At 41.4% G+C, this 14217-nt stretch overlaps 1 protein-coding gene across 1 annotated transcript in view; it reads left to right on the top strand.

The window, feature by feature from the left end:
* Positions 1-14217, top strand: part of LOC144827541 (putative thiopurine S-methyltransferase) — a 209049-nt gene that overhangs the window by 114721 nt on the left and 80111 nt on the right. The window contains exons 5-6 of the mRNA XM_078685805.1: positions 2702-2773; positions 5551-5636. Of these exons, the coding sequence (XP_078541931.1) occupies positions 2702-2773; positions 5551-5636 (158 nt within the window). The remainder of the gene's footprint in view (positions 1-2701; positions 2774-5550; positions 5637-14217) is intronic.

Below are 14217 nucleotides of genomic sequence, written 5' to 3'. Positions count from 1 at the left end.
CGGATGTGCCACGACATGTGCTGTCGTTTGTGGTTTTACAACAAAAACTACGGGCAGATGGGCTGTCTGTTGAAGAACGCACTCTGAGGCATTGCTGGAAACGGTACCACAACAGAGTCGGGGTGCAGCGACCTTACGCCCCAGAGATACCACTGGGCATGTGCACGGCCCTCACGCATGGTGGAGATTGGCCTGCCCTTGTGGAGTGGGAGACGTTAGGGTTGCAGGTGGGAGACTTGTATGGGAATGGCGTCATATTACCCTATAGTGCGCTCCAGGAGAGCTTTGGGCTCCCGCGGGGACACTTCTTACTCCATACGGCTCTAGTTGCTGCCATCCAAAAATACTGGGGCACGGGCCTTTTGGAGCCACTGGTGAGTGAGGCGTGCCAGTACGTAGTGATGGCGGCAGGCACTTATAGAGCTGTCACCTGCTTATATAGACGAATGCTCGGAGAGGGGTTATCACCGCTGCAGAGGCTACGTACCCAATGGGCGGTGGATATGGATAGAGAAATACCTGACTCGGCTTGGTCGCAAATAATTAGGAGGGCGCTAGAAATGCCAGATTCCAATTGGTCCATTTTTACATACTGCACAGGGCATATCTAACACCGGCGAAGATCAATCAATATTTCAATGTAGATACAGCACAATGCCCCCGATGTAAGTTGAGGGACGCGGACCTGTTACATATGCTGTGGGACTGTCCACAACTGGGGACATACTGGGAGTACAACGGAGCAACAGATTAGTCCGGACAAGGGGACCTGCTTGTTACATTGGTTTCCACATACTAGTAAGACAAAATTGACGAGTATATTCCTAGACTTAGGATTAGTGCTTGCCAAAAGGGAAATCACGTCCCACTGCAAGGCGGTAGGGGGGCCCAGTTTCCCCAGATGGAAGGCTGCGCTACTTGTATGGCAGGGAGCGAGAGCATAGTTTGCCTGCAGCAGGCCCAAAGGTCCCATAATGACAAAGCGTTAGAAGCAGCGCGAGCATGGGAGGCCCTGGTCGCAGAGCTGAAGGCCGCAGATATTGACTCCGACTCGGAGTTGAGTGCCCTTGCCGGGGATGAAGACTCGTAAAATGATTGTCCCAAGTGATGGTATGGAGAAGCGTGGGTGGTATTTCCCCCCTTCCGTAATAATCTTAATATTTAAAACTGCTGTGTGTATGATGCCATGTATGGATCCCATTGATATAATTTGTCATTTTGTCGAACTCTGCTATTATAGTTGACACGCCGGTGAGAGGGTGGGTGGGGGAGGGAGAGTTGAGGGAGGGAATATAAGTTGACCTGTTAAATGAGGCATTACAGCACAGGTATACAGTTTTTGCATAGATATCCTGGTGCTATTATGGAACAATACCCTGATTGCGAGATCATTGACAACTGGGTTTATTTTTTCTGATATTTTACCCTGAGTGTAGCATCAAGTGTCACATGATTTTCACAGCGTCTTAGTCATGTCATGCATAATGTAGGTATGATTGGTCACCATTATGTATGTTGTTTGTATACGGAAAACAATAAACAGAGTTTAAAAAAAAAATGGTCTATTGTCATGATTGTTGTTATTGCTTGCCTAGCTTTTCTAAAGCTATTGTTTGGTGCTCTCTGTATCACCAACTTCTATGGCTAGGAGCTTTGGCCCAGCTGTTTTACTTATTGTCCTTAGCCCTCTGCCTCGGTCTCTGTGGCCGTTTGACCTTCCGAGGGTGTTGTAGAGCTATGTTTATATGGAGTGTTCTTCCCACAGGTCTTATTCTTCTGCCATGGTGTTTTTCACACGTTTTTGCACAGCTGCAAATTTGGTTCTATACTGGGTCCTCTCTGAGTTTTCGGGTGGGATGTTTTCATACTTACCCTCCCTTCCTGGTGAACTGCCTCTCTCTCTCTTTGCCTTATGCAGACCGGGTAGCCTAGGCAGGGAATCAGTTTGCAAACCATCCTCCGGGATGGTGTTGCTTGGGTATCTCATTCACATGTAAGCAATCTGCAGGTAGACATCTCTATCACATGAATAAGTTACTTACCTTTGGTACGCCTTATCTAGTAGAGACTAGATTTAGCAGCAGAATTCTTACCGACCTACCCATCCTCCCTGCTCTCCAAACTGATTCTCCTTTTCTTTCAGATCCCTTGTATGTCCCCTCATGCCTTTCGTGGGTATAAGACAAAAAAGAGAGAAGACAAACCAGCAACTAATAATTATTATAAGCATCTTTCAAAAAGAGGATTCTTGTTGGGCACACTGTGTCCATAGCAGTTACTATACATGGCTCAGTGTTTTAGCGCAGAAAGTAGTTGCGGAAGAAACTGACGTCAGCGCATCAGGGGAGGGCTTACATGGATTATGTGGTGAACCATGTCGTTACAGAGTGGCTCGACGCCCCCTACTGACTCGCAGAGGCACTGCTGTAGAAATAATTCCGGATCCAGTCTGTCACCTACGGACAATTCAAAGGTAAGGAATCTGTGGCTAGATCTAGTCTCTACCAGATAAGGAATTACTGAAGGTAAGTAACATATGCATCTTCATGTTAGAGCTTGAAACGTTTCTGGCTTCTTCTCCGGTAGTTAATGCTTATGTCTTGTAATGACATTAAACATTATACAAAAACATTTGAGTATGCACCCTAGTTTTATAAAGTCTGTTCATATATTTTAAATGTATCTTTTATTCTTGTGACAGAATTCCCGCAAAGTATGATGGGATTTGGGATAGAGGATCTCTGGTTGCAATTAACCCACGTGATAGAGAGCGGTGAGTAAAGTTATTTGGGAGAGTCATTGCTCCCCCTTCCACTAATTTGTATGTTTTGGCAGATGAACTACCAGTGAAAATAGCATACTCTTTCGCATGAGTGTTTCTACTTTCATAACATTTTGCATTTTGATGAGCCGCTTGACATGAAGATTATGGTGAGTTATCATCCCAGTACACGCCCCACACCCTAAATAATTTACATGGAAGGATCTCCACAAAAAAGGTATTTACCAACTATGGCATGCATACATATGCTGTTCAGGTAATGTGTAATACCATGATCAACAATAAGTGCTTCACTTCATTTATTGTGATCAGCAGACAGTGGGTCCAATATGGCCAATTTATTGGTATTGTAGATAATCCCACTGACGCTGCATGAGCCAACATCTCGATGTTCTCATAAATGATGTTGTGGAAGGGTGTTATTTAATTTAGAATTTTCTGAAAAAAGGGGTATTTTACAGTTCATCTTTCTGAATTTGTTGCACTGATATCCATGGGCTCTGAAGGGCACCTAAAAAAGTGTAGGTCTGCCTTTGTACCCAGAAGCATTATTCTTCTGAAGCAGCAAATGCATGCATGTGACTTTCAAAAATCTGTGTATCCTGTAAAAAAGCTGTAGATACATAAGACAGCTGTGCGTCCCATAACAGATATAGGGCCAAATGCATCAAAAGAAAAACCGGTCGCAAATGGGCGGATTCTCAGAATCTTCCCCTTTGCAACTGGTATTTTTTCATTTGGGATGCATCATCCCAAATGCAAAAATTGCAATTTAAGGATTCACAAAATTTGCGATTACTTAAATTGTGATTGCATTTAAGGATTCACGAATTGCGATGCCTCAAATGCAATACATGATGCCATGGCAAATAGCTATTTTGCTATTAGGGGACGCAAATTAGCGTCAAATGAAACTTGACGGTAATTAAAAAAAACTTTGAAAAACAGGGTATCCTTTTGGCACCCTTGAAATTGCATGCGCAATTTGCAAGTATCTATTGGGTACTCGCAAATCGTGCATGCAATTCCCATTCATTCCTGTGGACCTCTAGACCCATAGGAATGAATGGAAAGCAATTCCTTGATTGCGACTCGCAATTTGCGAGTTGCAAATAAGGAATTTGTAGTAATCGCAATTTTATTTACGATTCCTACATGGATAGGCAATAGCGATTCTTTAATTGCGATTCCTTAAAAATCGCAATTAAAGAATCGCTATTGAATTCTTTGATGCAAGTGCACCTTAGTGTTCTTATGTAGTGGGACATTCTGTGACAAGAAAGGTTGCATACGGTTCTACTATTGTCCACGTTTAGTCCTTGCCCATTACTAATTCTATGCGACTGACTATTTCATCATACCTTCTCTACTTCAATATAAAAAATCACACCAGAATGGTTGCCATTATATGACATGATTCTGACATCACATGCCACAATATTATTGATGTGTTCCAGATTTCTTCTAGTATGCCTGTGGCTTCACTTTTGCTAGGCATGTTCGAGGCAAATGAATGTGGTAGGGAAGCTGGACATTATTCCAAAAGGGTTGCTCTATGTGCTGTGGGGCTGCTTATTGTGCCATTTGGGTTGCTCATTATTCTTCAGGATTGCTTAATGTGTCAAGGTGATATTCAGTATGACAAGGGTGTGCTGAATAGACCATGTGCTGCTCAGTGTTCCTGGGCCACACCCAATATGCCAGGATGCTTGCCAATGGTCTAGTTTCCTATGCAAGATGCCAGTAAGCAGCTGATTAGTGCTCAGTTGATGCTCCTCTGTGCGTCAGTGGGCTGTTAAAATATGCCAGGGTTTGCATCTCAAAATATATGAGCAGTGTGACTGATTCCTTTGGGCCACACAAATGGCATGTGCCTTGCATAGCTTAATTCTCCCAGGAGCTATTCAGTATGACTTTGGGGAATCTCATTATTCCAGGGTTGCAAACAGTGTGCATGCATCTCAGTATGCCACTGTACTAGAGGCCTACCCAACGTGGCAGGGATCTGCTTAGTGTGTCAGAGTACAGCTGCTCACTAGGCTAGTGTATACTGTACAGTAAGTCAGTAGCCACTCTCCAGCAGAGTTGGAGACCAATATGCCAGACTAGTATGTCAATACACAGTACCTCATACCTGGGATTGTGTCAGGTATGCCAGTGTGCTAATCGATATCATGGTTCTGCAGTCACAATGCACCCAATGTCTAAGGCACTGTTTTGCAGTTTATAAGGATACAGGAAAGCCTGCATGGGGTTCTCTTGTATATTAAGAAAGAACAGTTATAAGTCTATTACCTGATATACTCTTGGCCTGCTGTTCTACTTCCTGGTGTTTTATCTGGAGTGGAAGAAGGGTCACCGTTTTATTGTGGATAGAAGTTAACTTTGGATTGTGAGTCCTGGCATTATTCCCTCATTTATAAAAAAGCTGTTGGCAAGTCTGGCATCACCCCGTGAGGCCTGAAAGCCAAAGAAAAATATGTGCAGAGCAGTCATAACTTATGATGTTAATACAAACCTTTATTTAAACATAATATATGGAGGACTGTCTGCCATCCCATACTTCTAGTAAACTGCTGTGAAAATATGAGGTCTTTTATCACATATCGTCAAAGCAATGGTTCTAAAAGTATCAAATTATTGTTTTGTGGACCTATGGTATGTTAGCCGTAATTTTTATACACTGTTTTGACCTTTATATAGCCTAGCAGTGCTGAAAATGTATTCTCATTTCTTTTTAATTGTGCCTCTTTTCTTTTGTTTGTTAGCTACGCCAAGGCACTGCTTTCCTTGATGGAGCAGGACTGTTGTTATCTACTAATTACCGTGTCATACAATCCAGATTTGATTGAAGGTATAGTTCACTTTTAGTTATTTATATTTTTGGGAAACCTACACGAAAATATTTTGCACTATTTTAAGTGGTACCAAGCCATAAAGGTTTACTTAACAAGTAATAAAGCAGGAATACATACGAGCTGCTATAAAACTTTACAAACATAAAACCAATATCACCAGACAGTGCAGACAGAAAATGTGCAAGTGCTTAATTGTAAAGGGTTACTGTATATTTAAAAAATACTAGCTTTAATTAAAATGAAACTTGGGACATACACTAAGCAAATTAACTAAAACCTCCCCAAACCTCCCTCGAAAACAGCATATTTAAAATCATGAAGGATTTTCTGCCATGGCCCTTCAACAACAAAAGTGGGTAAATCAGTAGGGTCAGTCAAATATCTTTGAAGTACACCAAGGTGTAACAGATCATCCTCAAAATGTTTGGAAGATATTTGCTTTGTTAAAATCAATTTTTCTGTTCTGTACCAGGTAGACAACTCTGTTAAAGACTCATCAGGCATAGGGAAAGATCAACCACAGAGTATTCACCTTCCCAAATGTATTCTACTATGTGTGCCTAACGTACAGCATAAAATACATAGGAGCCTGGAATCCCTGTATAAAGCCTGTCTCTGACGTCCTTATCACAGACGTTTCTAGTCACCTGTAAGAAAGAAAGGCTATAGCTGCTAAACTGTTATAAGTTATTTCAGTTATGTTTTGACATCACTATGCCTACTGCCAAAACCAGTAACCAGAGTGAAAGGCATGTAACGGAACATAATTATAGCTACAGTTTAAAACAAGGAAAATAGGAAATGGCTTTTACTTTTGATATGTTTTATCTAAAAAGGAAAAGTGATCAGCACACATTAGATATTTATGGCCACATACATATAAGTTATTGAAGGAAACATAGAATCTCTGCATGTTTCTACACTATCCGAGCCACTGCATTTTTAACCTGGTTTGTATGAAACTGTTTCTAATATTTTTCGCAAAACTTTCTAGCTTCTTTTTAGTGTGTTTAATTGTGCATTACAGGCTCTAATTAAAATGTTCTGTTCTGTAGTGAACATCAAAGAGCAAGACAACAAGTAATTAATTGGGTTTAGGAAGTATGATGGTTTGAACATATATTTTAAGAAACAAAATATCCTCTGTTGCACATAAAACAATACTACAAGTCACCTCAGAGATCCATTACCTTATAGAGGGACATGGCCTTCAGCCCTGTTCCTCTTTATGGACTTGGAAGTTGTTAGTAACTTGCAATAATATCCTTACAATGTACTGCAGTGGGTAAACTAACCCAAATATAATAATGAAACCTCCCCAGATGAAATGATCAATCTCCCTAGCGTGACCAATGGATCAGCTTTCTTATGTGTCAGACTGGCCATTTCTAGGGCCCAGTGAGGTTGCAAAATACTTTTGGTGGGCAAACAGCATCCTACTTCTATGTTGTGCTTGGTTGGACGGGTGTCAGTTTTTAGTGTGTGCTAAGTGTTATTCTGGTGATGCTCCTATAATATTAGCTGCAGCTATACCTGAGTGTGTAGTGGAGCAAAGAAGAGCGTAAGCTTGAAATATGCGTTCATAGCATAGTTGTGTTCAGTTGAAAGGGGGGGTTAGCAGTATGGCTTATATGGGAAGAGTTGTCATGTTTTGTGTGATGATCAGTGAGATAGTCATATTGTGTCAGTTACTGCAGGCAAGTAGCTGAGCTTGTGCATGTGATTGAGCTTATGATCCTTGTGTGGGTGTTAGATTCTTGTTAGAAATTAGGTCTCTGGTTGGCAGAGGAATGCACCCATCCAAGTAGGTACCACAATCCTATTCAGTGTAAGCAAGATACACACTAAAAGATAACCTGTGCTCACCCTCTGGTAACTTGGTATGGAGCAGTCAAGCTTATCTAGAGACTGAATGTGTAAAGTATTGGTGCAATACACACACCCAGTAACACAATGAAAACACCACAAAAATACTCCACTTGGGTTTAGAAAAATAGAGAATATTTTTATGAAAAACCAAGTTGAAAACGACAAAAATGTAATACGAAAATCCAAAGTTATGAACTTTTAAAGAATATATCAAAAATCGTACTTAAAGGTCAAGTAGCACTAAAGAGTTACTTCACTTAATACCTGACTGGGGCAAATCCAGAGTTTAAGCTGGCCACAATTGAGGGCAGGCTGGTTAAAGGACTCGCCGAGGTCCCGCTGACAAGGTACTTTGGATGGAGTAAGCATTGACATCAGAAACTTGATACGAGGAGCTGAAGAGGCGATGCGTCGTAGTTGATCTCGAGGATGTAGGCAATGCGTCGGTTCTAATCAACGCAGCTGGAGAAGGCTTCAATGTCGACCACTTCTACGATGCAGGCTCTGAGTCATCATCAAGTCTGGCAGTCGGATCCCGTGCCATGCTCAAACCACGCAGGGTTGTCCCCAGATCTGAACTGCCTTGGTGTTGAAGGGTACTGCTTCGATTCCAATTGGTGCAAAGGCATCACTGCATCGATTTAGAAGCTGCAGAAACCACTTATAAGGTCCAGGACTTGAATGGCCCCTCAGGCAGGGTAGGACTCACAGATTGCAGAGTCCGGTAGAGTTGTTGGAAGTCTTTGATGGGCCTGAAACTTTAGAAGTAGGAGGCAAGCCGTAGGCGTCACTCTGGGTTCAAGTGAGATTGGTCCAGACCTTGTCCTCAGCAGGGCAGAGATCAGCAGGCATCAGGGCATCTCAGCCAAGCAGAAAGTAGTTCCTTCAGAGCAGCAGTCAGGTAAAGTGGCATCCCTGGTAGCATATCAGTCTTTACGCCCGGCAAAGTTCTTCACATGTCCAATTGTGTACTGTCTTGGTAGGGTCAGAGCCCCAGTATTTATGCCCAGTTGTGCCTTTGGTCAGGTGTGTCAGCGCCCCCCCTTCCTGCCCAGGAAGAGCTATCAGAATGTAGATATATGCAGATGACTTTGCTGTCACATCCATCCTTCCTATGTTTGTGGCTGTTTAGAGGGAATGCACAAAGTGTAGCTGTCGCCCACCCCAGGCTTGTATCGGAGACAGGCTGCAAGGTACACAGGAGAAAGTGCATAGAAACGTCCACTTTCTAAAAGTGGCATTTCTAAAATAGTAATATTAAATCCAACTTTTCCATTAAAGAGGGTTTATCATTACCATTCTAAAGATATGAAACAGCTACTGTTTTCTAATCAGGAATTATAGCAGAAATGTGTTTTAATGAATTCCCAGTGTTAGCCTATGAGAGGAATAGGCATCAGAGTAGTGAAAAACAAATTTAGCAGTTGTCATTACTGGGACATGCAACACATCCTCTATCAAAACATGTCCTACCACTACTTACACAGCACCCTGTTATTGTTGTAAACGTATCTAGGACCCTAATTAAATATTCCAGATTCATACCCTTATGTGGTTATAACAAATAATATCCTTATAAAGGCATACGAATCATATCCATATTTAGTCATAGCCAATGCAGTCCAAATACGGCAAGGCTACTCCCATAGACTCCTAGAAAGTACAACGCGTTCTTTAAACAAACCAAGCCTCCAGCAGCCCGGGAATTCCCCCTGCTTTTGTTTTGATTTGCACAAGAACTCCTGGAGTCCAGAAAGAACTGTAAGTTCTTAGTGACGTCTTATGTCCAACCTTACGTCAAACTCGACACCTTTCAGGTATAAATATACCAGCATTTGCCTTAAGCAAACACACTATGGTTTGGAGCAGAGCGGCTATCTATTCGCCCGACGCCCAGCTGATGCGAATGCTGAAGGAAGCCGACCCTCCCTTTGACGCACTGAGAGAGACGCTGTCTTTTCTCTTGCCGAGAAATCCAGCTCCAGTGTTTCCAGTCACCCTTGCGGGTTGCTGGGAGATCGAGTCCTGAGAGAGAGATGCAAGACCTCCTTCATTCTATAAACAAGGTACGGAGCTGATTAGATCCTTAGAGAATTCTTGATGCAGATTCTTGGCAAAACTATCGACTTACTTACTCCTTCCCACGTATTAGGCTTAGGTCAGGTACACCGGGGTAGGGGTATTTTAGAAACACCAGTTGAGCACGTTTAGTCAATGATTTTATTTATGTATATATTTTATCCATTTTAAGTATCATATGGCTCAGAAACCATATCAATGCTTTTATAGTATTATTTCATAATACTCCTTTTACTGTACGCACTTTACTTTGTAACAAGTATTGCAATTGTGGCAATTAATTTCTCTTGCATGAGTAAGAAGACTGGTCATAAATAACAACTTTTATTGAAAACGCCCGTCTCTCTATTTCTCTGCACTCCTGTTGAAACTAAGCATGCACGATTGACTGAGTGAAATAGCTGTCTATTGTTTTCACACGACTCTGGAGATATGCTCCTTATTCTGGGGGGAGCAAAGTTGTCATGTTTATGCGGTTGTCAGAAACTAATCCCTTCTTGTCTAATCAGGAAAGTTAACTCCTTCCTGTTCATGCGAGAAAGTTTCTAGTGACCTCTGAGCTAGCTGGCATTCATAATTAAGTCTAACATATTCAATAGAGACCTAGTCGACCTCAGTGCTACGTCTAAACTATCGTTTATGTTATTGCAATGCGCAGAGCCTATTGGGAATATAGGAACTACACTAAGGAAGATGTGGCCTTTGTAAAGGAATCTTATTTAGAGCGTAAGCAGATCAAGCGTGAGGAGCAGGAACTCCAGAAATCTGGAGCACGCAGACATCTAATGCTCAAAACCTCTCCAGGAATGGAGGATTATCTTGCATGGCCTCTATCAATGCACGAAAGATTTCTGCTAGTAAGGTTTAGTTTGGACTATTTTCACCTCTTACTGGCAGTACCTAGGGGGAGCCATAAAGGACAGGTGTTAGCACCCTGTGGCTGCGACTACCTGTCTCCACAGGATTTGTTACACTTTGTCCTTTTTTGCGACTTTTATGTGGCCCCCCCGTAGATTGTTTTTAAAATCTCTTTTAAAAAAGCTAAATTTCTCACAGGCACGCCCATCTTTGTTTTACCTGCAACTGTTAAAACCCGACTGTATACCGTTGATTGTAGGGTTTTTAAAATGCTCTTTAAGATACAGAAAAAGCCTTACTATGAATTGCTTTTAAACTTTATATATTGCCTTTATACTCTTATTTAATGTGTACTGACCCTACTGAACTCATGTAACCTGATCTGTGATGCCCATTTTTAAACTTGTTTGTTCACTTGTGTAAATGTAACTTTTCTGGTCTTCATTTCTGAAGCCGAATAAAGTTTAAATAAATGAAAAAAAACTACACTACATGGCGCCCAACGTTTGGTAAGGCGATAATCTAATGCAAGATACTAGAGTAACTCAGTCGTGATTTTCACACAGACCCCTTTTTCCGTAAAAACTCCAATAGACGTCTGGAGTGGGTAAAGGGTTAATATCCGCCGGAACTTAGTAGGAAGAGATTCCTATGTATTAGTTTTTGGGTTAGTCAATGTTGAAGGATACAGGGTTCCAAAATATTGTGCACCTAATCTTTGTTTCCTTGAAACTTGCTCTGCAACAAAAAAACTTTCTGTCAGTAAAATGGGGGAAAGTTACGATGAAAGGGAGAGAGCTAGACTAGCAGCTCAACTTCTAGCGGATGACACAAGTCTCCAAAATGAAGACCCGAATGCTATAATCATTCCGGTAAATGTAAGAAAAACTATAACTATTAAACTTATAGAAAATGGACTATCATCAAGAGGTGGTACAGTCATATTTGTGGTAGAGGCCCATGAATATCGGCAGACATGGTATTCTATTCCTGGATACATTTTCCAGCAGCATATGCTGTGACACACGATTTCCACTATTACAAAATAGAGGAATCTCCAATGGAAAACACCCCTTTCGAGGACGTTGAAATTCCACCAACATACCAAGAGCACCTGCTCTGGTTTAATGGCGCCCTAAAACATCAAAATCACATCACCAGGCTCGGTCCACTAGGTAGACCAGGAGCCACGTGGCCGGTTCTAGCCACCTACACACCACATCCCGACATTGGAAAAATGTCAAGTGAAGAACTTTTAGTTAAACTAAAAGAATTAACAAAGGCATATAGAGAATTAGTTCAATTGGCAATTGACGGTACAACCTGCCGCCAGAAATTGAAAGAAACAGATATAGCAGAACAACCTTTTGACCTTGCCAGAATCATAGAAAAATCCTATGAAGAACTAGGTAGAGATAGTTTGGGTGGGAAACCACTAAAACCACAACTAACTGAAAATCCTGAAAAAACCTTTATTAAGAATAATCTCAACTCTCCAAAAAAGAGGTGGGAGGGTAATAAACAAACCACTCCCAGAGAAAAACAGTTTGAGTCCAGAGGAAAGTCCCCTCAACGCAGAGACAGATCTCCAGAAAGAGGAGCCCTCTGAAAAAAGATACAACCTTAGAGATAGGGACAAATTAGGAAAACCTGACAGATATCAAGATAATGATACTCGTCCCTCTCGATCTTTTCAGACTTCCTCACAGAAATCGGAAAGAAAAGGACGGTCAGAACACAAAGAAGAGCATGTCAAGTCCAAAGACAAGGAACCTGCTCATCAAAGTAAAAAATTACAATATCCAAAGAAGAAGGTAGCTAGTATTAAAATAAAACATGTCGAGGACACAACTGAAAAACGGAGAATGGGCACAGACAATGCTAGACAGCGCAGCAGAAGTGACCATAGCTCGCAAGATCCTGATGAATCTTCTGGAGACAGTGGACACGAATGAATACATTCAGGTGGAAACTGCAGATACCAGAGTTAGCGTGCCCCATAAATTATATGAAATAACATTGCGTATAGAGGGGGACAAGACTAGGAAAATAAGGGGTCTCTTTTGGGATAACCTTTCGAAAGGCTATGATATCCTTCTAGCAGAAAAAGACTGGCCACCAGAGTTTGTCAGGGAGTGCCCACACGGCGAAGAAATGATTATGCCTGCCTTCTCAAATCAAATTCCAATTCATAAAAAATACACATTTGCTAGAAAATGGGCAGTGGCCCAAGCCCCTGCATTATATAAAAATCACGTAGGATGGGATGAGGATTCTCCTCACCACAAAATCCAGTTAAAAAATCAACCGACTGCACAGAGGCAGTATCCGGTTAAATAAGAAGCTAAAATGCAAGTCAGGGAGATCTTAGATCAACTTGAATATCAGTGGGTGATTGAAACATGCACCTCACAAATGAACAATCCTTTGTTTCCTGTCTCCAAGCCAGACGATTCATATCGTCTAGTTTTGGACTACAGACACCTAAGCTCCTGTTGCAAAACATTTGCAATACAAAACTCACACAGTGCAGCATTAATGAATAACATCGTGCGCAAAAAAAATAAAACGACATTAGACATTTCAAATGGATACTTTTGTCAAAACATTGCACCTGAAAGCAGGTATTTGACCGCTTTCTCATCAATTTTGCCGTCTCCCACAGGGATTCAAGAATAGCCCAGGATTATTCTCAGCAAGGGTAACAGAGTTACTACAAATATATGATGATGAGGCATTATCTTATGTCGATGACATCTATCTTACAGACGATGACCTGGAGACACACTTAAAAAGAGTGAAAACCATAATAATTGGGTTCGCAGCTGAAGGGTACAAATTCAACTTTAAAAAGTCACGAATTGCCCATCTAACTGTATATTAATTATCAAGTGAAGGCAAAAGCCTAGCAGATAACTTCTTAGAGAAGTGTGCTGTACTCCAAGCTCCAAAAACGCTGAAGAACTTACAATCAATACTAGGTTTCCTGAAGACACATTCTAAATTATGCAGAGAGGGTTAAACCTCTATACGAATTAATAAAACCTGATTTCAAACCAATAAATTGGACTCAGAAACACACATTTTAAGATCATTACAAACAGACATGTTAACTAAAACAAAACTGCAAACACGCGTAAACGTACGCAACCTTGTAATCCGAGTCATCCCAGGAAGATGCGGATTCACATACCTGACCTCTAATGAGGGAGAAACGGTACCAATAGCTTACAAATCACACTTGTACACACAAGTTGAAATGAAATTCAGTTCTACTGAAAAAATTCTAACAGCGGTTCAAACTGCTGTAGCAAAAGAAAGAGCCCTAGCCCAAGGCAAGAGCATATCTGTTTTAACAGCAGTATCAGCACTTGAGGCAGAAACAAGACCACGCATTCCAAATGCTGTGGCATTAGATCCAAAATGGATACAATGGGAAAATTCTCTTGCTGCAGAAGAAGTGAAACACGCATTTGATCCGAAAATGAAAAAACTAGAAGATCTGGAATACGAACATGAATATCCTCTGCCAATCGAAATTCTGCCTCTCGAACAATATACCTGTGTAATCTACACGGACAGATTTGCACAACACTACGTTGTGGATAAAAAATCTTACAATGCAGCGTGCGCGATTGTCAAAGGTCGCTGGCGCTTCGGTAAATTCAGACCAATATTAACAAAAACTGAATCACTCAGAAACTGTACAGCTCAGCGAGCTGAAATAAGATCTTTAAAGATGGCGCTTGAAAATGCCGATCGCGAATTCCA

The sequence above is a fragment of the Lissotriton helveticus genome, chromosome 4_1 (genome assembly GCF_964261635.1).
Source record: "Lissotriton helveticus chromosome 4_1, aLisHel1.1, whole genome shotgun sequence".
NCBI lineage: Eukaryota > Metazoa > Chordata > Amphibia > Caudata > Salamandridae > Lissotriton > Lissotriton helveticus.
This window is presented reverse-complemented; position numbering and strand designations above follow the sequence as displayed.